Genomic DNA, 27898 nt, shown 5'->3' on the forward strand with positions numbered 1-27898 from the left:
ACATGAATATGAAAACAGCACTACCTGGGAACTTTATTACAGAACTATTTTAATTACAGAACTGGTAATATCACAATGCCTAGAAGCAACACCCCTTACACAGGTATTTCTTTGCATTAATTAAGTACAAAAATCTCCTTTTTTTTTTTTTTTACAGTATTGAGAGACATATGTTTTTAAAAAACAAAATTTTAAACAGACATCAATTTATTTGTTAGTTCCATTAGCCACTATTCATTACCATTTGGAAAAACACTGCCACAAAAGAACACAGAAATGCTGTCAAAATGTCTTGATGCATTTATTTTCTATGTAACCCAGAGTTTAGCTATACTTGGCTTAGAATAGCATATTGAAACAGTACATTTTTCTGGTGGGGGTGGGGGGGGGTGAAATCAATATTTACATACTCTGGATTCCGTCAAATAAATGCTAAAGATTAATTTATCATTTTCTGTACACCTTATTGCCACCTTACTCTGGTGAGCAGCTTGATGTATTCCCCCTCCCATTCCACCATTTGACAAAGTCAAACTGGCATTTATCAATTTAGTTATTAACATGCTTGGCATTTCCTACTAGAATTAGTTAACTCAAGCACTTTCTGGTAGAAAAGGAGAAAAAAACCCAAGTAACAAAACCCCTCCCAACATTTACTTACCCCTTCCTCATGACCAAGACATTTAAAGAGAAAGCACCCATGTCTGCAAATTTATTTTGACACTAAAAGTGTTTAACCCATTACACTGACAGTTTTTTTCCCCAACTGAGTTTGCAGAACTCCAACTAAACCCCTTAATTCAGCAGCTTTGATAACATTTTATTTTGTTGCTGACCTTTCTAAGCAGTAATTACAATATGCAAAAAGGCAACCAAACTGCCTGTGCTGTGTACAAAGCTGACAGTCACCCCTATAATTTAGTTCACTTAACAGAACTCATCAAGCACAGCAAACAGAACCCTACAAACTGAGGTTCACTGTTTCTGCACTTTGCTTGCCATCACTTAGTTTGTGAATTGCTGCAATCACACTGGTATGTATGTCCAATTTTTCCTTCTGCAGATTTATGAGTGCTTCTTTTTCTGCCAAGCAGCCTTCCAACTCGGATTTTTGAACTTCCAGAGAAGATGCCTGCAGAAACAAAAAAAATGTTATAGTTTCCTCTATTATCAACTGAAAACCATGTAATACAGTGAAAGCTGAGTGGCCTGGTAGTGAACTTAAGCAAGTAATTAAAAAGCAGATTTAAAACGAGCTTGTTTCAGAAATATCCCTCAGATGTACAGTTGGTGCACATGAGTGATTACAGCTACTGCCACACTGCAAAATGTTGGATACCATGGGAAAGCACCAACTCCTTTGTTATCATTGTGCTACCATCTACATTTCATTTCAAGTACCACAACAGTAAATATTTACTGAGAACAAAAGAAATATTTGCTATATACTGAATGATATTGCCTGAAGAGATTAAGCTTTTGCTTCCAGGAAATGGAAATACAGTAAGTGTGCTTGTCAGACTGCAAACTTTGCATTTGCTGATCAGTTGGCATGAAAAATGAATCTCTGCTTTGTGATTTTAGAGGGAGTCTTAATTGCAGTCAAGGACATGTAGGCTGCACTGAAGCTTCAGGGGCTTAGTTTTCGGTTTGGTTTTTTGGGTTTTTTTTGGTTTTTTTGGGGGGGGGTTTTTGATTTTTTTGTTAACATTACCCTGTTAACTTGGCATAGCCAAAGTGATCTCCTTTTGAAAGAAGACTCTTTTTCTTGGAAATAAAAATAGGTTTTTTTTTGGTTAGAATTTCAATGATCAAAAGAACCCAGGCACATTTTGGTGTATAGACATGTACCTTAATTCAACGTGAGAAAGGGAAGGAAAGCAAGCTGACCTACATTTTCAGTAGTCAAAACTACTGAAGAGGAATTTGTTACATTCTGTTATTTAACATTATGCCACAGGTTTGGTGGGTTTCTTCCCTTCCCAACATTATGTACTCACAGAGTCTCATTAGAACTTGATCCTGACTTAAAACTCAAGAGGTACACAATTAAAGTTGAGAGAATTTGTTCTTGTCCACTACTATATCAGCTACTCTAGGGTCTTTAGATATTTAAACACCAAAATACTGAATTACCTCTATCAATTAAACAGATACCTAAAACTCCAGTCTCAGGAATGCAGGATCAGGTAATTCCTTACCTTGACACTCAGTTCTTCCCTTGCTTGCTGTGTTTCACTTAATTCCTTTCTAAGAGTATCGATAGTTTGTTCCATATCTATTTTTTCTTTCTGCTGAGCTTTTATTTTTTCTTCCAGAACATTTATATTCTGTTGCAAGGCTTAAGAAAATTAACACATAAAAAGATCAGATGCCAAACTTAGAAAACAGATACTGCATTGGCCTGGGAAACAAGGGGCTTTTATTAATTTTTTTTTGAGACTCAACATGGCTGCTAATTGAATTACTGAGCAGTGCCACCTACTGCTAAATTTCAGTGGTTGCTTCCAGTCATTTGCAGAGAGTTAAATTAAGCTCTTCTAATTTGCATTTCATACATAAAATAGTTCTAATGGACATGTTGCAAGAAGATCCTGAAGGAACACAGTATGCAGAGAAGTCTGTCAAATCTGGGAAATGAACTTCATGCTTACTTTCTAAAAGATTAAAATTTGGTTTTGTTTCATTCAACTATTAAATTATGTATCGGTGCCCAACTTTTAAGGTCTACAAGTTGCTCAGTAAGTTATAGCAGCTTATCTAGAGCCCATAATAACAACATCTAGTTAATACAGTTAGTTCTCTAGCTTCAGTGACCTTTAGGTAGGTAACTTACTTGCTATTGTGCCATCTCTCTCCTGTAGCTGTTGCTGTAATTCATTTCTGTGATGTTCACTTTCTAGTAACTGTGCAGCATTCCTAAAAGTGCAGAGAAATAAATTGTAACGATTAAAATGAGATATGCCACCATTTCACTGCCCTAAGAAGCTAAAATGATTTTTTGTATTATTTCCTGTTGCTGTCAAGCACTTCAAATCATCAAACCTATGAATGTGCATGTTGTGAGCAGAGATAGATCTTATTTCCTTCCTGCCACCATGACCCAGTCACTGGCCTTCTCTGATCACGTTAGGAACTACTGAAAAGGCTGGTACCTGGAGCACAAAGACCAAAAGCAGCCACCAATAAGTCAAAATACTGTGTCAGAACTAAAATTGCCATTCAATACAAGTAAAAGTTCCCTATTGCCATTAGTGATTAAGGATGCTGGGGTTTTAGCTCTTACTATGCTCCTGAAAAGGCAATGCAATTAGTAAAACATGCTTCAGGTATTATCCTAGACACACAATCTGAACATCTCCTGGATTGTCACACAGCACTCAAAAGTGACCATACCATAAGACAGTGACAAAGCTTTTGTACAGACCTGCCTCAGTTCTCACTAGTTTGGGTAATCCTCAGTTTCCACACTCATTTAATACAGAGGTACTGGCATTGATCAGCAGTACAGCTCGAACATGAGCACTCAACACTCTCTGAAGCTAATCATACTTTTTCCATTACCAGACAGAATAATTTCTAAGGCATATTCTACTTGCCACTTTCCTTGATTAGATGGCATCTGCTGTCACTCTTGTTTACTTGTTTATCCACTTCCTATCTACCAGTTTCTAAGCTGCAGCCTCTAGCAAGAGGGAGGGACATATATTTCCAGTGTCACCATTTCTGTGGAGAGTGGCAGTTCAAGAGTATCTATATAATAAACTGCTCCTCCAGACTGGCATTAACAAGGGTCAGCTTTCATCAGAATATCTCCCCAATTACCCTGAGCTGCATTTTGCACCATTTAATGTAAGGAGCCACATTTATTCAGTAGGAAACTAACGTATCAGAATGGAAATTTTCCCTCTGAATCAGAACTCAAGGCAGTTTGAGTTTGCTCTGATTACTGACAAGTCAAGAGCCTGGAAGGGTGAAGTGAACTTTCCAAGTAAAACCAAGAACAGCATTTTAAATCTCAGCTGAATACAAGGCCTGCCTAGGAATATATTTTAAAGACATCTTCTGAAAAGTTATGTATTGAATAAAATCTGTCAAAGAAGAGTCTATATTCCCTTAGTTACATTGGTGAAAGGTATATCAGACCTCTATTTTAATGCATCAAAAATGACAAATAACTCTTCAAGAAGCCATAGGTAATGCTAGTTTTATAATTGAAAAAGATGTTTTATACCACAGACAGAATATGACCCATCATGACTTCTAATATAACTTTCAAATATGTTCATTGAGTTGGGTTGGTTGGTTTGGGTTTTTTTCCTCCAACTTGACAACATTAAGAGAAAACATGCCAGCTAAAAGAAAATACACAGAAATTTTTGCGTGATAAAAGCATCTAAGAATTCAACAACAACCAAAATAACACATCCATACTCTCCCAAGTGCACCTAAGAATTGGGTCATCATCTTTCTCTTCTTACTATTGCTGAAGTCTGTTGATATTCCCTCAGCACCTCCAACCAATTAAGGAACAAATAAAATAAACCACCAAAGTCTGTATTACAGATGCTCATCAAACATAAATGTATAAACCAACTCTGAAGCATCTTTGGCTAACTTCACTTCTCAGATGTTACAGCACAGTTGAAAAACTGAGACTGAAGTGCTATTTAGTTTTACTGTTTGACTTGCTTTAAAAGACTGATCTATCATTCTTCTGCTCGAGTGATTAATTTATTTCATCATTGCTTCCACTTGTTTATTTAGTGAATTACAGTAATCTGTATATCTTTATATTGTCTTTCAGTTGTTCCATACCTCCAAATGAAATGTAATTGCTTTTGAAGAGAGCTTTCACTTTAACAGTTTGCCAAATAAAAATATTTGATATGATCTGTGCAATCATCCCACTCAAGGGACAAGCAAGGCATTTTTCTGGAAGGGGGGGTGTTCAGCTGAGTGTTTTTTGGTGACAGCTGGCTGTTAGTGTGTTAGATTTTTTGAGACTGTTTTTTTTTTTTTTTTAATGAACATACTCAGAATCATAGAATCATTTAGGTTGGAAAAGACCCTTTAGATCATTGAGTCAAACCATTAATGCAGCACTGCCAAGTCCACCACTAAACCATGTCCCTAAATGCCCCATCTACACATCTTTCAGATACCCCAGGGATGGTGACTCAGCCACTTCCCTGGGCAGCCTGTCCAAATGCTTGACTGGGAAGAAGAAAACAGACAAACAAACAAACCAGCCAAGCTTCAGAGGATCCCTTACATATTCTGAAGCATTAATGAACAGGAAACAACCTTCCTCCAGCAGAAAACTTAAGAACTGACAAAACCATAAATACCTTTAGAAATTTGCAAAGAGCTTACCTATAACAGTTTGTGTATGTCAGACATTTTTTAAGGGACTCTTTAAGGGTCCCTTAAGGTTTATGGCCTTCTATGAGTTTGTCTTGTGATACTAGAAACTGAACATACTGAAGACAATGCAGTGTGTAATTAATACAGTCTTATGAGGCAGATTTCATGCTCTAAGAAATATTTTCCTCCCTTTCTACCAAATTCTATCCCCTGATGTCAGTCAATTGATTGTTTTTAAGGAACATATTTCATATTTGAAGTATGAAGGTTGTTTTAAAAAGTAAGCTTTTGCTTTAGAAACATACTGTAAGGATTAGAAAGTTATGTTCCTAGTTTGGAGAATTTAAAACTGTTAGATACTAGATTGAGCTGATTTATTTACCATTAATTAGACAATACATGTTCACAAAGTGTATGACTGCCTATAATTCAAGCAAAAATAGAGACACTTCCACAATGACCATACTAAACACTTATTCAAGAAATCTAGCAATGGAAAAAAGTTTTATAGATTTTCCATCCTCAATGACTCATTTACTGGCAGCAATATACTTTCAAAATTGTCTACTAATGCTTGCTCTCATTATTAAGCAAGAAACTTGATCTCAGTGTTACCAGCTTCTTTGCCTTGCTGACACCTAGTGTCAGCTCATGTGAGTTGAGAAGTCCAAGCTCTCTCAAGCCTTTATTCTTCCAAAGCACATTCTAATTTCAAATATTTTCTATCGTTATATACTTTGTGTCTCTCATAGATTCTTTTTAGCTTAAGATCCCAAGGAAGTAATGCTTATAAATAACTGAGGACACAAAATGTGTCTCTTTTCTCCATACCTCACTTTTACCTAATTTGAGTCAAATTTGGTACAGGCTTGACCAACAATACCAAGTCCTACATTATGCAAACACACTGATATTAGCTGCTTCTCCAGAACTCTTGCAAGCATGTCATCAAGACAGCATGCAAATCAAAGACAGACACTGAGAGCATGATATAATGCTAACAGAAAATAAGCATTGTAGTGCTGTGTCTTAGAGAACAATGCTCTCTTTTTATACAAAGCTTGTGCTATTTCCTGAACCGGACCATCAGCACCTACAGTTCTCATTCCACTGAAAGCTGAATGTTAATATATTAATAAATTTAAGTATGTTAAATGTAACATAAATTTGAGTTCCTGAAAGACCTTGTTGATAAGCATACAGAAGAAAAAAAATGAACTTTTCATTCAAAAACATGACATAGCATGTAATGTTGCTCTTCTAATGTGCCTAGCACAGTAAAGGACATCAGAACTCTTTTCATATGAAATATTTGTTTAGAGGTCCTGTATATCTTACCTTTGAAGGAGCTCAAGAGTGGATTTTTTTAGTCTTTCATGTTCTTCAGCAACTGCCTGCAATTTCCTGTTGTGCTGAAAGAGCTGTTCAATATCAGTCTGTGCTCTTTCAGATTCTACCTGTTGAGCCTTCAGCAAATCATCAAGCTCTTCATTTTTTCGTTCTGCATCCTTCAGCATTGCAGCAAGAGTCCTTGCCTTTGAGTGGAAAGGTACCCCCAAATAAAAAGTAAAAGAAAAGCCACATACATTAAAGGGAATTCTGTTTTTCAAGTTGTATTAGGCACGCTTGAGGCCATAGATCTAACACCAAAATGTCACCATCTACATTAAAAAAATAAATTCTCTCACCTAGTATCTACTACAAATTAATTGGTTCACTACATTCCTTTAGCTCCATTTATAAACAAGGTGAGGGAAGAGGGAAGAACAAAGTAAAAGATGATACATTTTAGTTGTGGATTTAGTAACCAGTAGCACAATCTTTAATATAACCTTTAAAGAATAGAAATCATTCTCACTTTTCAATATGCAGCTCAAATACTGCCAAAAGCTTATTTGAAAGTTCATCTCTGGCCAGTGAATCAAAAGGGACAAACATGAAACAGTTCTTTATACACCAGCAAATTTGACAGAGAATTCTAGTAAGTGGATTTATTACTTTTTAATATTGCTGAATTACCACTAATGGTTAACAAATTATAATGAGCAGAGCAGGCTGGTTTTGCTGACTTCTTGTAAGGGAAAGGACATTAAAGAAAACTGTGCCAAAAAGCAGTGCAGAGGTAAACAGGGTGTTCATAGTGAAAATTATGACTGCCCTAACTTGCAAGCACAGATAAGCAGTATAGTTTTCACATGTGCTCACAGTTAAAGCTACCCAGATAATCATTACTCAGTCCCACCTTGAAGCTCCTCCACTCACCTCAGACTCAGCCTGGGCTCTCTGACACCGGTACTGAGCCATCAGCCTCTCAGCCTGAGCCAGAGCTACTGCCTTGACTTCCAGCAGATCCTGCAGCCTCGTTTCTTTAGACTGCATATAGGGAGAACATTTCTCATTAACATTTTCTGAAAGTACCAACTGCAGCGTCCCCATGCACATTAGGCTGTACTCACTGCTAATGCCAACAGCTTCTGCTCGTACACATTCATTATGTCAGATATCCTCACATCAGCCAAGGGCTCCTTCATCTGTGGAAACATTTTCCAGTTACTGATACTGGAAATTTCTATTTACTTATCCAGGTAACATGTCCCTGAAGGGCTCAGTAGTTTTGTGAACTCCCCCTGCCACTAGACAAAAATTCTTATTTTTGTATCTGAGGCTATCTACTCAAAGATATTCACCTGACCCTTGAGAAAAGTTGTGAGCAACTGAACTGGTTAGGCTTAATAGGAGTCATCTGCAGAAGACTATCAGTCCAGCATATAAAAAGGTAAAATCATTCCCCTTGGTCTATTCTTTGCTGGAGAATTAGCAGGCCCCTCATAGGACACTTAAAATAATCTGCCCTAAGCTTAACAGCAATGCAAAATGCATATGGCTCATACATTGAACCACTGAAATGCAAAGCTCCTTGTTCATATATTCACACATATTAAGAGAAAAGGCCCAGGAAAGTTTTTCTAGGATACTAGAAAGGATACTATTGAGGACCTACAGAATCTACTGTGTTAACCCAGTGACTTACCAGAGGAAATGCACCATGTATGGTACAACAAGTCCTAAGTGTTTAAAAGTATTATTAAAGTATTTGCCTGAGTCAAGTGAGAATGCTACTTGGTGATTTCAGGATATTTTCTCTTAGGCAGTGCTGCTACAACACCAGTTCTGAGCAGCTCTTCACAAATGCTGATGCACAACCAAGTGCAAACTATGCCAGCTGTTCATACATTGAACACCTACAGAAAAGCCATCATCTCTGCACCAGCCTGAACCATCATGTAAGAATGCTTTTTGCAAATTAACAGGAGACCCTGTGTAGCTCTGGTTCTCAGCTCATTTTTTTGTCCCTAAAGTATGAAACAAGTAGTTTATTTTCCTACTGCAAACTTAAAATATCTAAAGGAAATAAAAAATTACTCTAAGAATGAAATTACCCTCATTCTCTCTGAACAGTGATACTATGAAAAGCGTTCTCTCGATTGTGTTTTTACAAGCATTTGAGCTTCACACAATACACAGAAAGAACTCAAGTACTGGATATTTTAAGTGAATGTGTATATTGCTTTTGAATTACTAATTAGAAGGTCTAAGAAAAGAATCACTCAACAATTCATCAACAACTTTCTTCCCTAAAAAAAAGAAAATTTAATCAGGTTTACAATCTGTCACATTACTGTGAAGCTGCTGCATTAGTATTGTGTAGGCAGCTGTGCTTCCTTTGATTTGCATTAATATAAACACAGTAATGCACCTACAGACTGTCATGCAGTCCTGAAAAGAATGATCAATGGGAGCATCCAGTGGCAGAGTAAAAAGTAAGCCAAGGAAAACTCACCTGACCTTTTTCACTGTTATTTTGACACTTCTGAGATGTAGTCCTCTGAGTTTTGCTTTTATCAGTTACAACAAAGAGATAAAAGTTGCAAAGCTAAGGCTGGAGGCAATACCACTCATACAGATATCAAGCTGTTACCAAGAAACATTCTATTCCTTTTCCCAATTTGCATACCATTCTTTTAAGCCAAAAGAAAACAGAATCAACAATCCATCTCTCAGTCCAAAGCAGCTATGAAGCAGCTAAATTGCTTTGAACAGAAAAGAGAAAGAGGAGATATATTCAGTATCTGCCAGGAGGGCCCACAAAGCAGCACACAGTATGTGGTGCCTGGTTGGGTGTTTCATTCACAATTCAAGCTGCTGCAGAGGGAAGCAAAAACTGCCTTTTGAAATAATAACAGTGAAGGCTACAAAAGCTGAACTGCAAATGCTAGAGTTAGCTACAGCCAACAAAAGGAGAATGTCAGTATGCATGTTCAGGCACACAGGAGATGTACCATACATTTCTAAAGTAGCACAGCACCTCTACCCTGTTACAGGCCATTTCTTAGGAAGGAGAGGGAGGAGGTTCCTGGTATGTCCCTGCAAGTCTAGGCAGTTGGACTGTACCTGGCTCCTGCCTCCACATCTGACAGCTAAGATGATTCTGAGCCAAACCCATTGGAGAGGGCCCTCAGTAAGGAGCTCTACCTTCAGGTGTAGCTCAGCAGAGCATCTCTGAATTCTGCTCAGGAGCTCAGTAAAGAGAGCATGTTCCAAACAGACAGGAATCTAAACCAAACTTAACTGCTCCACACACAGTACTCTGGCACTTGGATTTTAATTTCCATCCCTCCCAGTGAAAAAAGTGTCAAATGTTCCACCAGGGTATATAAATCCTACTAACCTCTAGTCCAGTATGAAGTTTTTGTATTAATTCCTCAATATTTGAAGCTTTGGAGTCATTACTTGAAGGATAGGATGAAGAACACCTCACTGAAGTAGTGCTGGTCACAGGTGCCTGCATTTGGATTCTCTTTGCTCTGTGCTGCATTTCTTGTTGTCTGTAGGCATTATTTGCTACAATGCTTTCACCCAGCCTGTATAAACATGAGGCTGTTAATGACACAACAAATAGAACTGCAAGGATTGGAGATGAGATTGATTTCATAACAAAATGTACAGTCACATTTGCATTATCACACCTTATGAAGATGTGTGTTGGGCATGTGCTCAAACTGGCCAGAGAAAAAGGGGAAAAATTGTATTGTGGCTAACCTTTACAGACAAATACAGAATCTCATCAGAAAGGGCATAGTGCTCAGCTCTTTTTGAGCAACAGATCATATCTCCTGTGAACCTTAGAAACAGATTAGTTCACCTGTTATTATTCAAATTAACTAGGCCACTGTTTGTCTCAAAGAAGATGGAGAAAGCATTAGTAAGAATTTTTATTTGGCATAAAAATAAGATTGAACCAAGAAAAGCCAGAGTGCAACCAATAAACCTCAGTTTTTCACTGTCTGCAATTCTATTTTACAAGACTGTATTGCATACAGCACATTTGATTTTTTAAGTTTTAACCAAGATTTAAGTATGCAGATAAAAATGCAATCTGTTTAAATTTGTATAGGGAAGAGAATTCAAAAACTTAGAAAAAAGTCATTTCAGCACCTATATTCAAGTGTCTGTATGTAATTTGTGGCTGGTATTTTCAAGGCAGGTACCAATAACATGTTTCAAACAAGAATAATAAATCAAGAGCTGATTTTAGAAGCGCCAGTTACAATTTTTTGCTCTTGATGAATTCCTCAATTACTAAACTATCCCAACCACTTCACTGAAGTGTCGTCTCAACTGCTTCCTAAGAGAGCATAGCTTATTTTTAACTTGCATTTATAGACATGTTATTTGGCTGTTCCATTGTACAATTCCAGACGTATTTGATTTTACAGTTCCTTCATTCTTTCAGCCAGACTATTCATTACTGGCTGCTATAAAAATATTTCTTATATCCACAAACCCATATAATGATAGAATAATTAAGATTGAAAGGGACCCATCTACACGCCACTAGTTCAACTCTCCTGCTCTTAGCAGGTTGCCCAGGACTATGCCTTGTAATTTTGACTCTCTCAATGGATGAAGACTCCACAACCTCTCTGGGCAACATTTTCCAGTTTGACTTCACCTTACAGTTAAAGGGTTTCTTTTCTGATATTTAAAGAAATCTAAAAGGTTTTTTGTTGTGCCTATTTCAGTTTGTGCCTACATCTATCCTGTCAGTGGATACCACTGAGAAGCCTGGCTCTGTCTCTTTTTTTCTTTTCTATCAGACATTTCAACACACTGATAAGAACCCTGCAAGTCTTCCCAAAACTAAGCAAGCTCAGCTCTTGCAGTCTGTGCCACCCAGGGTACATCTTGTCTCTAGGCTTTCACATTGCTCTCAGGGACATTGCTCCGCCTTTGGGAAACCTCAACAGTGAAGACCAAACAAGGCATTTAGTATGTCAGCCTTTTCCATGCCCTTTGTCAACAGGTCTCCTGCTCCACTCAGCAGAAAGACACACATTTTCATGTCTGGCTTTTGCTGCTGATGTAATGGTCTTTCTTGATGCCTTGACATCTGTCAGGTTCAACTTCAGGTTGTGATACAATTTAAAATATTGTTTGTGTATTTTATTATATCTACGGAAATAAGGACTCCATCAGAGTTTCTCAATACTTTTTCCATTGTTTAAACCACCTTAAATATTACCTGAACTGCCATCTGCTTGTGCCTTATCTTAATCTGTTCTTTCTTGGAAGATACTGCAAGAGTGAGCAAAGCTTTAGGAACTGAAGAATGACACATCTGACAGAGTTCATTAGAAAGCAATCTGACAGTCAGATGCACCCTAAGTTCCAAGCACAGATTTCAGACAAATGAGCACAGGGACAGGAGTCAATTGCTCCTCTGCTCTCTAGGATCTGACACAAAATAAACACCATCAGCATTCAATGGCTTTCTCTGGCCTCCAGGATCACTGTGGTCTTGTAAGTGCACATAAAACAGAAACAAGACAATTTTTCTAAAGTTTCCATCTCTGATGATCTGAAAATAGTACTCCAAAAAACATGAATATCACTAAGCCAATAAAAATGTCAAATCTAACCAGAGTATCACAAAAATACTTACAATTCGGCAGGAAAATCTGGTAAAGGTGCAACTTTAAACAAGATTTTAAGCCCCACTTGGACCTGCTCTCCATGGTCTGATGTTAAAGCAAATGTCAAAGGTGTAATCAAGCGCTGATCCTAAAAAAGAAATTAGTTTCGTCAAAACAAGATACATCAGGTAACAAAAAAACCCAAAAACCGACAAAACACAAATTACCAAAACATCACAATACCAAGGCCCATGAGCCCAGAAATGTTTTATTCAAAACTTAAGTTACCTTCTGAAGTATGCCCTTCTAAGTTTCTGAGCCTGAAGCCCTTGGAAGATGTGATTTTAAAAGTGGTCTATACTTCTGAGTATTGGAAATCACATTTTACATTAAGGGCAACTCAACAGGTAAAGAGGCTAGTTAATTGCTGCAAGTTTTCAAGTGCTTGACACTCAACATAAAAGGTCACTAGGGGAAGTTAAAAAGACTAATCGTGGACTGTAACACTCATTGTTACCCATTAAATTAGACAATTCCCATTCTAGAATTAAAAATCTCCAAAACAGCAAGAAGTGTTTGACTCTCTGAATTGCTTTTCCACCTATAGAGTAATTTATTATGCTGTCATCTGACCAATAGGTATCAGAAACTGTTTTGGCCATGCAAAGTTCTAAATTAGATGTACATATTAAATAGTAACCAACCCCACAAATGATTACATAATTGTGGTAATTGTTTTCTAGTTTGCTACTTTTAAACTGCAGTCATAATGCAGTCTTAAAAGGATCATTACTACCAGGCAGCTAAACCATGATTTCATATGCATTACCAAAACCAATGACTAGAGTAAAAGCAAACTACTGCTATTTTAGAAGAATTAATAGCAAAATAACCTTTAGGAATTGTGCATAAGGCACTGTATTTTCCTAGAAGCTTTACCACTTCAGAGATAACCATGCAAAACATTTATAACTAAAACTACTTTAGTGCAGGGACACTTTATTTCAGATACATTTCATAAAGCATTTTAAAATCATACCTGTAACATTTTGTACAAACTGGCCTTCATACCAGATACATCCTGCTGCAATCTGCTCATAAGATCAAGTGTTTTCAAAATAATATCAGTAGCAAGTTTGCTTTTAAACATCCAAATTGAAAAGCAAAAAAAAAAAGGTGAGATATGTCAAATCAGCACTGACAAATCTAGTAAATAAATAAAAAAAAACAACCTAATAAATACCTTCACAAAGAAAATAAATATATCTAGCAAGGCAACAATGCTAGAACCAAAGAGATCATACTGAGTTCCCTGAACATGTGCCCGAGCTTCTCCAGCATGTCAAGGATTGCAACAATGAAGACCAAAAACACCAATTCCAGTTGCAAGTGAGGAGGGTGTAATTATAAGTACAATTGTATTTCACTGGGTTTTGGCCAGTGAAACTGGTAATAAGTTACAGCTATAGCTTAGCTATAAGTTATAGCTAACTTATAGCTATACTGACTTTTAGCTATAATGACACTGAGCTGAAAGAAACATGTATTTGATTTTCAGCACAACAACTGCTCCCCATAGTGATGTGTGATATTTTGGAACTCAAGTTTGCATAAAATCAAAATGAGAAATCATATGCCACAAGACATTCTAGTAAGCTTTTACTTGGATCAGACTGAACTACTTCATGAGGTTTAAGGTCATTATTCCACATAAGTGGATCTCCAGCTTATGCCAAAAACATTATCTGAATGAACTGACCAGCAAGATTACATTTTATTCCACAAAATACTAAGTTTCATTTAATACCAATATTGATTTAAATGGTACTTTCAACTACCATATTCTTTCCATTGCAACAATACCACAACTCTCACACCAGTCATGCCTAATTAGATTTTAGAGAAATATGTGTGCTCACCACATTTTAGAGTCCACCAATTTTGTCCCAAAACCAGTATCAATCCCACAATAAGGAAACTGATGTTCTATCAGACATGTGCATTGGCTGGCAGTCAACACCTTCGAGACACGCATTTTCAGTGTGTCATCTCCGCAGAGCAGTAGGCAGAGTTAAGAATAAATTCAATATACTTATGCCTAGGTATTGGCACTAAAACCCAACATTCTGTAATAATGAGGCTAGGGCACAAAACCTAGGGCATCAAAGCAAAGAGCCTCTAAAAATGCTTTTAATACCCAACAACATAAAGCACTTAAGCCTAACAAGTCAAATAAGCTTCACTTTTCAATTAATACACACACTTATTGGAAACAGAGTGAAGGCAAACCTTAATAAAATGAGTGGCATAAAGAAGCATAGTGAACAAAAGGCAGGGACCAGACAGTCCCTAGTACAAGACCCGGTTAGATAACTAGTAACTTGTACTAGAAGTGATCCAGCACAGACTTCTCCACAGAACTCAGATGCAGGACTACACCCTGCAGTCATGTCCTCCTTAATAAACTTACTGTGGACACTAAGGACTCAATGAGAAGTGTAAAACTGTATCATTCTACATTATTTTTCCTTGTTTCTTTATCTAAATGTGTATCATATTTGGCTGGGAGCTGCACTTGACTTAGCTAGGCAACAATACTACATGGATCAAAAAGATAGCTACCCAAATTCCTCTCACAATTTCAACTGAAAACACTCATCTTTGTTTTTGATCTGCAAAGGGCTTCTGTTCTGTTGAACAGCCACAGCATTTTATCCTGCACCAATATATTACGAAATAATTTCACAGAAATTAGAGAGCTACTTTAGATCTTGCAAGATCTAAAGACACTCCTAAGTAAAATTAGAGCAGTTATTGTCATTAGAAGCTACTAAAGTGACCCAAAGTGAACATGCCTTTTAATATTTTAGATCAGATCATGCTGGAGGAATAATAAATCAGCTGCCAATAAGCACATAAAAAGGATATCTGTCAGGACATTAATAGTCTTGACCATTCTTTCACACTTTTTCTTCACTAATAGCTCATCCCCAATCTGTTCTGGCATCTGAAGATGATCAAGAAGAACAGGCAGCAAAAGATCCACAAATTGTTCCGCTGATTCACCATTCTTATTATTAATAACATCCTGTTGTAAAGACATCTTATGTCAATATTTAAAAGCATAGCACAAGGAAGCCAAGCTTACCTCTACCTGTTCCTGCACTAGTCTGTGTCCTGCTTTCCCAGCCTCTTGCAATTTCAGGTTTAAGATGGTTAACCAGTATCATACTGGAGGAGGAAGTTTACAGGCAACAGAAGAAACAGCAGGAACTTCCTCATTTCTCTAAGTCCTAGAAAGGAATCCTGATAGTGTTCTACCTACCTCATGACTTCATGAACTGCCTTGTCTTCCACTTGCAACACAGAGATACTTCTAAAATACTGTATGTCTTTAAAAGAACAGTTGTTTTACTGAAGTATGTTTATTTCAACGTAACTGTTTTACAATGGACTTTATTACAGGTATTTTTGCATGTACTATTTTTCATGCCAAATTATAACAGTTGTTTAAAAATAATTAAAAAATGAGAGCTACTAAAAAGCTCTTCAAACTCAGTTATCAGTTTTTGTACCTCAAAAATCTCTTTGAGTAGTTGCAATGCTAGACCTGAACAGTCTTCAGAGCCTTCCAATGGTTGGTTTGACAAGTGCACCAATGCAACAGATGGTTCAAAACTCTTGGAGCTATTCACAAGTCTGGTGTTTGCAGAGACTGGCAAGCCAGCTGGTTCCAGTATCGCCTGCCGCAGGGTGTGACGCAGCTCCAGCACAGAGCAGAAGGCAAGCAGCAGCTCCAAGATCTGTGTGAAGTGAAGAGTTCAAATGCTTTTAAATCAAGAACTTACACAGAAACTGCAGCTCCCATAACAAGTCTAAAGAGATATGCAAGTTCTATGCAACTCCTTTTATAGCACTTGAAAGTTTTCTCAGGAATAATTTTCTTTCTTTAAAGCCAAGTCAGCAGCAGAAACAGTTTATTGGACTGGTGAAGGCTTGTGACAGTATTCTGTGTATTGCATTATTTTCTTCTGACATGACTGCTGACTAGTGATACAGCAAAAGTACAAACATGTATACACTCAGCATGAAGAAAGCTGTCAAAGAGAAAACCTTCTGAGACAGGAATGGATGCACATCCATTTTCTGAGCATGCACAAAGAGAAAACCACCCTGGAAAGCTCCATGTCAACATGCCTCTCTAAATAAACCAAATCAACGACAGCAAAACTACACAGAGAGAAATAGTAGCATCTATTATTAACTAGGATGTGTAACACATTCATAGGAAAAAGCTCCAGATCTGTTTCACAGATATATTTATCCCCAACATTTTCACATTTTATATTTTAGCCTTTAGTGACAGATAGCCAATGTTTAGTTACATAAGGTGGTAGCAACACAAAGCTGAATGTAACAGTTCACTGCTTAAACAGAAGTGGCATCTCTTTGTTCAGCTAAGGTGAGAACACTTATTCCTACATAGCTGAAATTAGCATCAGGGTTTCCTGATCACCAGTTGAAGTCTGAATAGTATTAATTGAAGGTTTACAAAGCAAAGTGGGATACACTGCATTCCTGGTAGATCCCAAAATTTCTTATTAGCCAAAGCACGAAAGGTGTTTATATTGGCTTTTTGCTTTTACATCTGTTGCCTGAAAGCAGACACACAAAAACCCCTACATTACAAATTCAACCTGACAGCCTTTTGAATAACTATAAAATATAAACTTGATGAATTCTCTAGGTCATTTAAAAGTTCTGAAGACAGTGTATTTCATCACCAACCCTTGTACACAAAGAAACTATTTATAATAACAGATGAGAAACTAGATTAGGAATGTAGCCTCTTAGCCTTTAACTGAAGAATAAATACCTTAGATGATGAATCAGGGTCCCTTCCATGAAGAAGATCTAATACTTGACTGAGGCAAGAGGTGAAGTGCTTGTATCTACAGCATGCATAGAGAAGAAAAAAAATTAGAAAACTGAAATTTCAGCACATTTAGGCATTTACACCAAGTGATGAATGAAAGTGCCCTATTCTCCTTCTTACCCCAAACACTTCAAGTACATTGATGGTTTTGATAACTTAATTTCTATTTGAAACAGCAGAAGCATTAAAAATATTTAAACTTATTTATCACTAGGAATGAAAGCAAATTCCTTAAAATAAGCTATGATTTTTCATCTATTTTTACTGCTTGATTTAGATTGAAAATCAGCATCTAAGTTAGCAGAATTTGCAGAACTATTAGTCAAGCTCTCCAAGGAACCACTCTAATACCCCCCTCCCATAAAATGATTATTTCTTGAAACGTCAACAATACTATTCCACTTTAGAATTATGTAACACTGTAAAAGGCAGGATAGCTACTCATCTTGTTGTCTGACTACCAACACTGTCCAGACAAAACATTACAGAACAGGGTATTCAATATTCCTTCAGTGACAATTCAAAAAACAGGTTTTAAGTCACACTTCTGTGTCAAACTAGTAACCCAGCAATCCTTTAGGTTCAGATATAGCAGTTATAATCATAATCAACTAGCAACATTCAAAAAGCATCTTGGGATTTTTTTTCCTAGTGTTTGGTTTAGAATTCAAATAGCTTACAGCAAAGAAACTGAACTAGAGCTTAGGAAAAATACTTTTAGGGAATGGAGCCATACCTGGTAAGATAATCTGCAACTTTGGGGTTCTTCATAAGATCCATGAGTAAATCAACAGAATATTTTCTTGTTAGAGTATCTCCATTTACAACAATATTGAATATTAACTGAAATGTCTGATGGATGTTTCGAGCATGAAAAAGCTGAAAGGAAGAAGAAAGTTACATACAGGCACATACTTCACTGGGGTGTCTTGCTCATTGAAACTGGCTGGAATTAGAAATTTATTTGGCCAATGTGACAATTGGTTTTATCTACAACTTAAGAAGAGAAACAACTTCAAAGACACACTTACTTTTTCTCCTACTTCTTCATTTAAGGTAAGGCTTGATAATATTGAAAGTGCAAACACAACCATAGTCAAACTGCTGTGGGCCAAGAAACTTATTAAGGTACGATAGAAACTCTTCACATTATTCTACAGCAAAAAGGAGAAACAAAGGTATTACCATCCCACAAAATTTACAGGTTTGACATATTTATGCATAAGCCATACAAATAATGAATAATACAAAAATCAGTTAGTATGATAACAGTTCTCCAGGAAAGTAATTTCATTGTTCTACTGCACAATATTGGCATTGATGTTAATGCTCTCTTTTCAACCTGTATAAGAAAACATGAGAAAAAACACCCCAAAACAACAGAGAACCAACCAAGGAAGAAATTCCATCATTATTTTAAAGAAAGATGAGAAAGTCATTTTGCTAAAGCCTATAAAAGAAAATGATCACTGAAAATTGACTCCTATCCCTTTTCTGATTAATGATCATATCTGACAATAGCTTCTCTTTTTTTTTTTTTTTTTTGCCCCCTGCCTCTCTTCCAAGGTAAACAGAACAACATTTGCTTTTATGTAGATGAATTTCTCTTTCTGAATTAAAAAATAAAATGTTTGCACTGATTTATGAAGACACAGGAACCAAGCAGTTCAGATATGTATATGTATTTGAGGATTCAAGGACCCTGACATGAAGATCAGTGCTATTCTACTGATCTTTCTTTTGAAAGGCAAATCTTTTTGCTTACCAAAATCCATCTACAGCCTTTATGTTTTAATGACATAGTTTTTTCTATGAAAGAATGATCAAATTTTAAAACCACTTTTCAGCTGCAGAGAACAGTTGCAAAAACCAAACACATAATACAAGCCAGGGCAACAACAAAGCAATGTACCAAGGGAAAGAGGATACACAACTTCCTGTTCTACTGATTATTTTCTCCAACATGGGAGAAACAACTGCCCACTGGGCAGAACAAGCAGGTCAGGGTTATCACCGCTGAAAGAAAGTTTAAGAAGTACTAAGGTAATTACCTAGAGTCAATTAACTCTTACCATAAAGCCAGAGAATCATGACACAAAAGCAGAGCTCTTACCAAAGATTTTATCTGACTTTGAACAGACAAGTTGTGACGACAGAGGTTTGCCAGGAGTCCCAAACACGGTATTGTTAACTCATCTTCAGTGGATTGACTTAAAAGAAAAGCCCAAAAGATATTTTCATCAAAGCATCCTGAATTTAATCACAAGAAATTGTAGGGTGGGGGCTGGGAGAGCTGGGTGGTTGGGAACTTATATTTTGTGTCTTGGCAAGAGTTTGTTTTTTAATGAGACACCATTTTGCCATGCAAAGCAAAAATCAGATTGTCATCCATGCAGTGTAGGCAGCTTTTAACTGAGTACATCTGAAAAAACCCCAAAGTATCAGAGATCACTGCTATCAGAGGTTGTTTATTACATATAAGTTGCACTTGAATCATATATTTATTAATCTAACAAGTCTGCTCCTAGTGACAAGGATGAATTCCCTCCTGGCTTTTCTCTTTGTAAGCTCCCAGAGGTGTGGAGGTGAGCTGAGGCCAATTAATACTCCATCACTTGAAGTCCCACAGTCACAGCATTTGACAATCTGTAACAAGTACACGGTTTTCAAAGAAAAGTCTGTTAACTTCAGAGCACAGCTCACTTTGGAGACCAGCTTAGTACAGTACTCTAATGGCCTTCAGAAAGTTTAGAAACTTAGCTTTCTGTTTCTCATAAAAAAGACACTGAGTACACACTTACACACGATGCATTAGAAACAAAATTAATCCATCGATGTTGGCACCAGCACAAAAGATGGGAACGTTGTAGGTTAGTCTCTGCAGCAACTGAATACCCTGAGGAAACAGAAAACTGTTCACATGCTTCCCCTACACCATCTCAGGAGGAATGCTACAAAAGATGAAGCTGAGAGGACAAATCAATACACCACAAGTGAATTAATTTTCAGACTCTAACATTAGCATAACAATTACACAAGCTGCTGCAAGCACACTGTAATGTCCTAACATACTGATGTACTTAGCAAAAGCCCAAAAAGATTATTAAGATTCTATTTTGACAGAGGAGTTATCTTTTCAGCCCATTTGATGCCTCAAGTTTTAGCTTTCATATTTTTCAGATTCTGTACTGCCTTGGTGTATAACTCTGAGCTTCATACTAAGTGTCAGTAAGTTCTCTTCACAGGGAAGATGGACAAAACAATCCTTTTCCAGCTTGGTAACGAAGGACAACTGCTACAAGCTTCAGGCCCAAAAAGCATAAACAATGGTGCATTGAAGAGAGCAAACATGGAGGATGGGACTTCATAACCTGATGCTGTAATTGGACAATTAACCCCAATATGTAAATGGATCAAAACTTATAAAAGTGTGAAACCTTTGTGACCGATTGTCCATTTTGTGATCGTTTTGGGTCCATCTTGGGTGTAGCCCTGGCCAGGCTCTTGCGCTGCCCAAGGTGTATCCTTTTAAAGCCTTTTAACACACAGCTTCTTTATTTTTTAGCTCTGTATAGGTTCTGTTCCAGGTCAGCCCCTCAAGGTATCACATTCAACCCTCCACATTTGCCTCACCAGCAAGTTCTCCATTCTGTCAGTGATAAATGGGCTTTGTCCTACTGAAAGGTCTACAAGTCTCATCAAAATCCAAAAAAGCACTTTGCAACCTCTGGTAGAAAGGATGCCTACAGGAAAACAGGTTTGCTCTAAAGACTGCCAACAGATCTAAGAGTAGTAAAGACCTTAATACAGCACTCTTCTGGCACGTAACTGAAGTCAATACACTCAAACATGACAAAAATCACAGCAGAGGTTAGCAGTTAAAACAAAACCTAACCATTCAGATATCTAAGAGCTTCAAGGTCTTAAGACTGCATCTATCTGGTGACTACAAAGTCTGTCCTATTGACTGGCGAGTCACTTGGATCCCTAGATCTTGTGGTACTCCTAATGCTTTGAGAAATATGCAAACCACAAGAAAGGGGAACTTTACTGGATGCCTGATTTATTTTCCACAGAACAAGAGCCACAGCACTACTGGTAAATTAATTTTCTGTTTTTCAGAAAGAGACAAGTGACAAGTACTTGCTGAAAGCTTAGAGGAAAACCTGTGCATATTTGAAAAAAAATAAAGAAAACTTTAAGGATGGGTTAAAATTGGCGAGTTCAAACTGATAGTCAGACATTCCCTGTAAGCTTTGATTAGCACAGGGCTTGGCATTCACTGGCAGATGGCACTGACCAGAAAAAAGGAGGCCACATATCCTCTGCAAACCTCCCATGAAAACGGGCAGCCACAGCTTTCCTTTCACTCCTTCACAGTTACCTGTCAAAGTACTCCTTAGACAAAATAATCTCCAGGCTTGTGTCAGGAGAAACAGATACCTGAACTGGAAATCAATCTTCTGAGCTCTCAAGCAGTGAGCTTGATTTTTCTTGATAATTTCAAGAAAAATTATTTCTTGAAATAACTTTTAAAAAGCAGCATTTTTTTTGGTTGGCTGTTATTTTTGCTTTATGGGATTTTTTGGGGTTCTTTGACTAGAGCAGGTGAGAAATACAGTAAGATTAAAGAGAGTACACAGAACTCTGTAAATTGTTAAATTCCTGTCATATCCACCTCATACAGCAAATAGACAACTAAGATCAACTTTCCCTTGACACATTATTTCCAATAGAGCTTTTGAAGGGTCATTACAGTATAATGTAAATTAAGCAACAGTAGCCAAAAACTATGAAGCATTAGCTCCTTTACCTCTAATAAGACTGGGTCACTTAGATTAGTAGAACTTCGATGAACCACTCCTGCCAGCACACTGGTCAGATTGTAGGTGTCCTGGAGAGCTTCTCTTGTCTCTGTGTCTAAAGCTGGAATTTGGGAATTATCAACAAAATAAACTGTTGTATTAGATACCAGTTGAAGCAGAAGCCAAAGTCTCTAAGCAGTTCTTCATGTATGTTTTAAAGGTAACTACAAACAAATGACAGCTCCTATGCTCTTGCCTCTCCACCTCACTTGTGGACATACAATTAATTATAACACTAATACATCTCCTTAAGATGCTTCGACACTGAAAGAATAGTCTACTTCCTACCTACCAAATTACAGTTCTGAGATCTTGAAACCTGCACTTCAAAGACTTGGATCTTAAACTCAATGAGCTCATTTTTTTGCCTCATGCTATGGTGGAAAGGTAGACTCAAACTGGTAACTTGATAGGGTTACCTAGCATTAGTGAAATAAATAAATAGAAGCCACTTCTGCTTAGGCAATCCTTAAACAGTTGTAGCAAAACAGGTAGAGCAATAGATCATTTGGAAGAGGACTTAATTCTTAAAATTTTCCAGACCGAACCCCATGACAAATATAATTTTACAGTAATTGTTCCAAAAACATAAAAGGAAGCTCAATGAGGCTAAAACTCCATAAATCAGAGAAGATAAACAAGGGAGCATCATAAAGGACTCAAATCTTGAATAACTACTCATATATGATGAGAAACTAAACAATGATGGGATAATTCTTCTCTATATATGTAGGTTGTGCTCTGAGCACAGAGCTCCCTGGACAATGAAGTTCCATTTCTGTGAAATAGATGGGGGGAAAAAGACACCAAAAAAAGCATCTCGATACACAAACAAAATGCAGTAGAACCTCTTTTGCAGCTGGGAAATTTGATGCATATAGGCCAGGCTATTGGAGAGCCCACAATGCCACCAAACACTCCAGTGGGAGAGGTAAACTGAGGTGATGACAGTTGAGGATTATTGCAGACAGGTAAAAGATGTTATAAAATAAAGGTTTTGTAAAAGATGGTTTAGGCCCTGCTACTCTAGCTAAAGCAAGGTGTACCTTGTAGGTTCTCATGTGAAGAAATCCTAAGAACGAGAATTTGTTTGCATAACAACCCATTCTTAGAGAGAAGAATAAGTGGCACCTGCACAAACAATAGATCTGTCCCATGAGACTCCACCAAAGAAATATGTAAACAGCTGTAGATGCAGAGAGCCTTAACACCCTCACACACAAGCACTTTCTAACCAATAAGTTAAGGAGCAAGAAAGCTACTAGCCAATTAGAGTTGAACACAAGGTCTGTGAAAACCATGTAAAAATAGTAATGTGAATAAAGAATTGGCTTTTCTGCATGAGGACACCGAGTCCTGACTGATTATTATTGCAAGAGAGGATGTGACACCATTTCTCCCTATCCTTGCACGCCCTGGCCAGGTTTCTCACTTGATTAAAAAAGTAGTCTTTTCCAGCTCCAAAAATAAAGAACAAGAGAATAATTTCTCACCCTATCCAGTGGATAAACAAATTCTGACAAGCATGATCATTGTCATTCACAGGGATGACTTCAAATCTCCTTCTCACTGCAAAACTTCTTAACAAGTGTCTTAGCCAAGCACTCCACTACAATGCAAAATACTTCATCTTTCATACCTAATGCTTCCAAAACATTAATCACCCACAACACAGAATCAGCACCTATCTTATCTTCCCTTGCCCAGACACAAGATAAAATGTTCAGATGCCAACCTTACCTAGCTGTGACAACAAAGTAACCACAGACAAGACCAGAGAAGGGTTTATATTAGAGTCCTCCAGGAGCTCTACAAGGCAACTGAGACATTCACTTGGTAGAATCTGGTTTGAAGCAAAAATCCGGGTAAGCTTCAGTCCAGAGATAACCTGGAGATGACAAGAGAAAAACAACCTTCCTTACTCAACTGCAACAAATAATTGACACAGAAGTCTCAGCACAGAGTTGCATGAAATAGATCATGTCCTACTTGACAAGCTGAGAATGTAAGTGTCATTCTACTGGGACATTTACGTTCACATCTGCTAGGAAAAAAAATGAAAAAATATGTTTTTCATTCCTTTATGCTTAGAAAGTACCATGTTTATTTATTTTGAAAGCACAACCCAACAGATGGCACAACACGTAGCAATCAGCCTGCCTTCCAAAGGCCTGGCAGTCAGTGCTGTTCTGGGAGGACTCTGTGATGGGGATGCAAAAATGGAAATTGAGCTAGGGGAACCCTATATAAGAAGAGGCCAGAAATTACATATACCTTTACACCAATACAGGTAGACATGATTTATATTTTGCATATGGGAGACACATAATGTTGGTTTTGTCCATTCCCTCTGTATCTTTTTAAAAGGGATACAGTGAAGAAACCAAATCGAGATACTAACTCTCACATGAACGTTCTAGCAATTAAAATAAACCTGTATTTGAAAAAGGTAACTTGGAGATAAATTCAAAGGCCACCACATAAATTGTACACAAAGCTGTACCTGAAGATCAGGGAAATGCATTGGCACACCTCCTTAGTAAAAAACATGTTTAAATACGTGTTGCACGGAACTGGAAAACTCCAGATATAAGACCAGTTCATCATTCATACACTACTTAAGCAGTGAAACTATTCATGCGGGCCAGAATTTAGGGGGTGTGAAAAGTGAATATTTTTTGATTGGCTTTTCGCAAATATTACAATAAATATTATATGTGTAATGTTAGAAAGTTATGCTGTATTAATTCTCTTAAGTAGTGTGTTAAATATAGTTTTAAGTTCCAACATAATGTTGAAATAGAGAACTATGTATGTAGGAGGGGAGTTTTTTTTAAGAATAAGATACTCACTTCAAAAAACACCTAAATCTTCCAAAGGAGAGGAATTTATAGCTTCTTATCAAAAAAGCCTAATTTCTTCAAGCCTTACTCAAACTCAAAGATGCCATAAAAATTAAAACAAACAATTAACATACAACAAACAAAGTTTCTTGTTTTAAATAAAATGTATGCATAACCATAAAAGATATATAAATATGCAACAAGGATATATAAATAGCGTATGAATGATGAACTGGTCTTATATCTGGAGTTTTCCAGTTCCGTGCAACACGTATTTAAATGTGTTTTTTTACTAAGGAGGTGGGCCAGTGCATTTCCCTGATCTTCAGGTACAGCTTTGTGTACAATTTATGTGGTGGCCTTTGAATTTATCTCCAAGTTACCTTTTTCAAATACAGGTTTATTTTAATTGCTAGAACGTTCATGTGAGAGTCTCGCTTTGGTTTCTTCTCTATATCCCTTGTAAAGAGATACAGAGGGAATGGACAAAACCAACATTATGTGTCTCCCATGTGCAAAATATAAATCATGTCTACCTGTGTAGACATATATATATATGTGTGTGTATGTCTACATATATATACCTGTGTAAAGGTTTATATAATTTTTGGCCTCTTCTTATAAAAGGTTTATATTGTTTTAAAAGCAATTCTTTTGATTCTAAAGCATACTTTTCGTAACTCAGTATACAAGAGCATCCAAACGTCCATAGTTCTTTTGTCTTGTAATTGTCCTAACTCTAAACTTTATTGTTGTAATTGTATTGCTATTTTTATAACATTATTATTATTATTATTATTATTATTATTATTATTATTATTATTATTATTATTATTATATTCGTTTAAAATTGTAAAAACCAAGTGATTAGCATTTTTCACAGGGGAGAAATAAAAGAATTAAGCCTCTTAATATCATAAACTATCTGCTTGGCTGGGCGACTGCAGACCCGCAACACACCTTTATAAACACACCGTAAAACATGCTAACAGCGGGCCCCACCGCCACCCTCCCGCGGCCCCGGCGCGGGCGCGGCTCCCACCTCCAGGCTGCGCTGCAGCAGCGCGGCGCTGTGCGCCGTCCTGGCGGCGCGGTGCTCCGCGGCGGCGAGCAGCAGCGCCTTCATGCAGCTCGGGGGGTCCATGGCGGCCCGGCCCCTCCGCCGCTCCGCCGCCGCCTCACTCGCATTTCCCGCCGCCGCCATCGTGACGCGAGGCAGCACGGGAGGCGACGCCGCCGCCGCCATCGTGACGCGAGGCAGCACGGGAGGCGACGCCGCCGCCGCCATCTTGGTTAAGGGAGGCCAGGCCGGGCAGCGGCCGCGGCGTGAAGCGGGCGGTGAGGGGCGGAGAGGCGCCGCCGCCGCCATCTTGGTTAAGGGAGGCCAGGCCGGGCAGCGGCCGCGGCGTGAGGCGGGCGGTGAGGGGCGGAGAGACGCCGCCGCCGCCATCTTGGTTAAGGGAGGCCAGGCCGGGCAGCGGCCGCTGCCCGGCCTGGCCTCCCTTAACCAAGATGGCGGCGGCGGCGCCGCGGGGTCCGGGCGGTGCGGAGCGCTGAGGGCGGCTGTGGGGCTCACGCGTGGATCGCGGCGATCCACAGGGAGGATTTTCCTAAGCGGAGCTCTGTGTGGCCGGTGGGAGCGGAGCCGCCCAGCCTCTGAGGGGGCCGCCTCGTGTTGGAGCTTCTTTTGGAGCTGCCGTCCCTTCCCAGCTGGCGCCCGCAGCGCTGCCTCGCCTTCCTGCTGTCGTTCTAGTCCCCCGTTGATATGTATAGTAAACAGAATTCGCGCCATTCCTTGTATGAAATGTGTAATATTGGGTACTTAGATTATGCTCGTTTGTATTAGAAGCCTTCCCACCCTCGCAGGCGAAACCTGATGTATGTTGAAACCTGATTTATACGTAAAAAGATGTAGCTCGTCAGGAGATGGGCCATGGCTGGAAGGATACGGGATGTCCAGGCGCTGATCATTGCGTGAGCGACCCGAGATGGATATTATAGAAATATTATAGAAATCCTCGGGCAGAAACATGTGAATGCAGCGTTCCCATAAATTTCATCAAGGGATTCAACAACTCCGGACACTGAATTGTTCTTCCTCATCACCAAAAAAGAAAATCTTATTAACCTATGGACTCTGAATGGAAGAAAAGACTGATTGCCGAAATCTTGGCCTCAGGCGGAATTTTCCCTATGAAACCCGCTTGTGTCAGGATGGAGGTGTGTGGGCACAGAGGAAAACCTCTGCTGAGGCTGACTCCTTGTTGCACACCCAAGATCCATCCCCGGGCTCAGCACTGTGTTTTTTGGTTTTTTTTCCGTGGCTGGCTAGATAAAATTTGATCACTAATAAAACTATTTTTATTTTTAATTTGGCTGAATCAATTTTCATTGATAACATGTATGATTATAATTTGCACCAATTAACATTGTTATATTGAATTAAGGAAAATATGATTTGGCATGTGTGAAAAACACCAATCGCTTGGTTTTTAAAATTTTAAAAGTTTAATAATAATAAAATGTTTCTAAAAATAGTAATATGATTAGAGTAATAAAGTTTAGAGTTAGGACAATTACAAGAATAAAAAAATAAAAAGCAAAGAATTATGGACGTACAGATGCTCTCAGACACTTAAGTCATGAAAAACATGTCTTTTGAATAAAGAAATCATCCTTAAAACAATGCATTTGTTGCATATTCAAATATCCCTCATGGTTATGCATACATTCTATTTAAAACAAGAACTCTGTCTGTTGTATGTGTCAACTGTTTCCTTTAATCCCCATGGTGTCTTCGAGTCTGAGCAAGGCCTGAAGAAATTGGCTTCTTCTGATAATAAAACCAGAAATTCCTTTTGTTTGGAAGATTTAGGTGTTCCTCAAAGCAAGTATCTCATTCCTAAAAAAAAA

General features: G+C 38.0%; 1 protein-coding gene across 3 annotated transcripts; it reads right to left on the reverse strand.

Annotated features, from left to right (window-relative positions):
* Window positions 1-9: 9 nt before the first annotated feature.
* Window positions 10-26205, reverse strand: CIP2A (cellular inhibitor of PP2A). Of its 3 annotated transcripts, XM_021542402.4 has the most exons (20): window positions 26028-26205; window positions 23883-24030; window positions 22091-22203; window positions 20079-20173; window positions 19391-19487; window positions 18309-18431; window positions 18014-18156; window positions 17218-17293; window positions 15917-16144; window positions 15270-15429; window positions 14261-14402; window positions 13381-13480; window positions 12371-12489; window positions 10097-10289; window positions 7824-7898; window positions 7630-7740; window positions 6706-6902; window positions 2837-2919; window positions 2202-2341; window positions 10-1132 (listed from the first exon to the last, which is right to left on the reverse strand). In XM_021542402.4, exons 1-20 carry the CDS (start codon window positions 26187-26189, stop codon window positions 962-964), a joined length of 2676 nt encoding a protein of 891 aa, XP_021398077.2. In that variant the 5' UTR covers window positions 26190-26205; the 3' UTR covers window positions 10-961. The 3 variants fall into 3 exon arrangements, with proteins under 3 accessions (XP_021398077.2, XP_085445264.1, XP_085445272.1); XM_085589138.1 differs by lacking the exon at window positions 18309-18431; XM_085589146.1 differs by lacking the exons at window positions 13381-13480; window positions 14261-14402; window positions 15270-15429.
* Between the last annotated feature and the right edge of the window lie 1693 nt (window positions 26206-27898).

The sequence above is a fragment of the Lonchura striata genome, chromosome 1 (genome assembly GCF_050655825.1).
Source record: "Lonchura striata isolate lonStrDom1 chromosome 1, ASM5065582v1, whole genome shotgun sequence".
In the NCBI taxonomy this organism is placed as follows: Eukaryota; Metazoa; Chordata; class Aves; order Passeriformes; family Estrildidae; genus Lonchura; species Lonchura striata.

Coding starts and splice junctions, on each gene's coding strand:
- CIP2A (XM_021542402.4), bottom strand. CDS start 26,189: ATGGCGGCGGCGGGAAATGCGAGTGAGGCGGCGGCGGAGCGGCGGAGG. Junction 22,204..23,882: donor TACTTTGTTGTCACAGCTAG/GTAAGGTTGGCA, acceptor CCCAAATTCCAG/CTTTAGACACAGAGACAAGA. Junction 12,490..13,380: donor GTTTGTACAAAATGTTACAG/GTATGATTTTAA, acceptor TTTCTTTTTTAG/GATCAGCGCTTGATTACACC.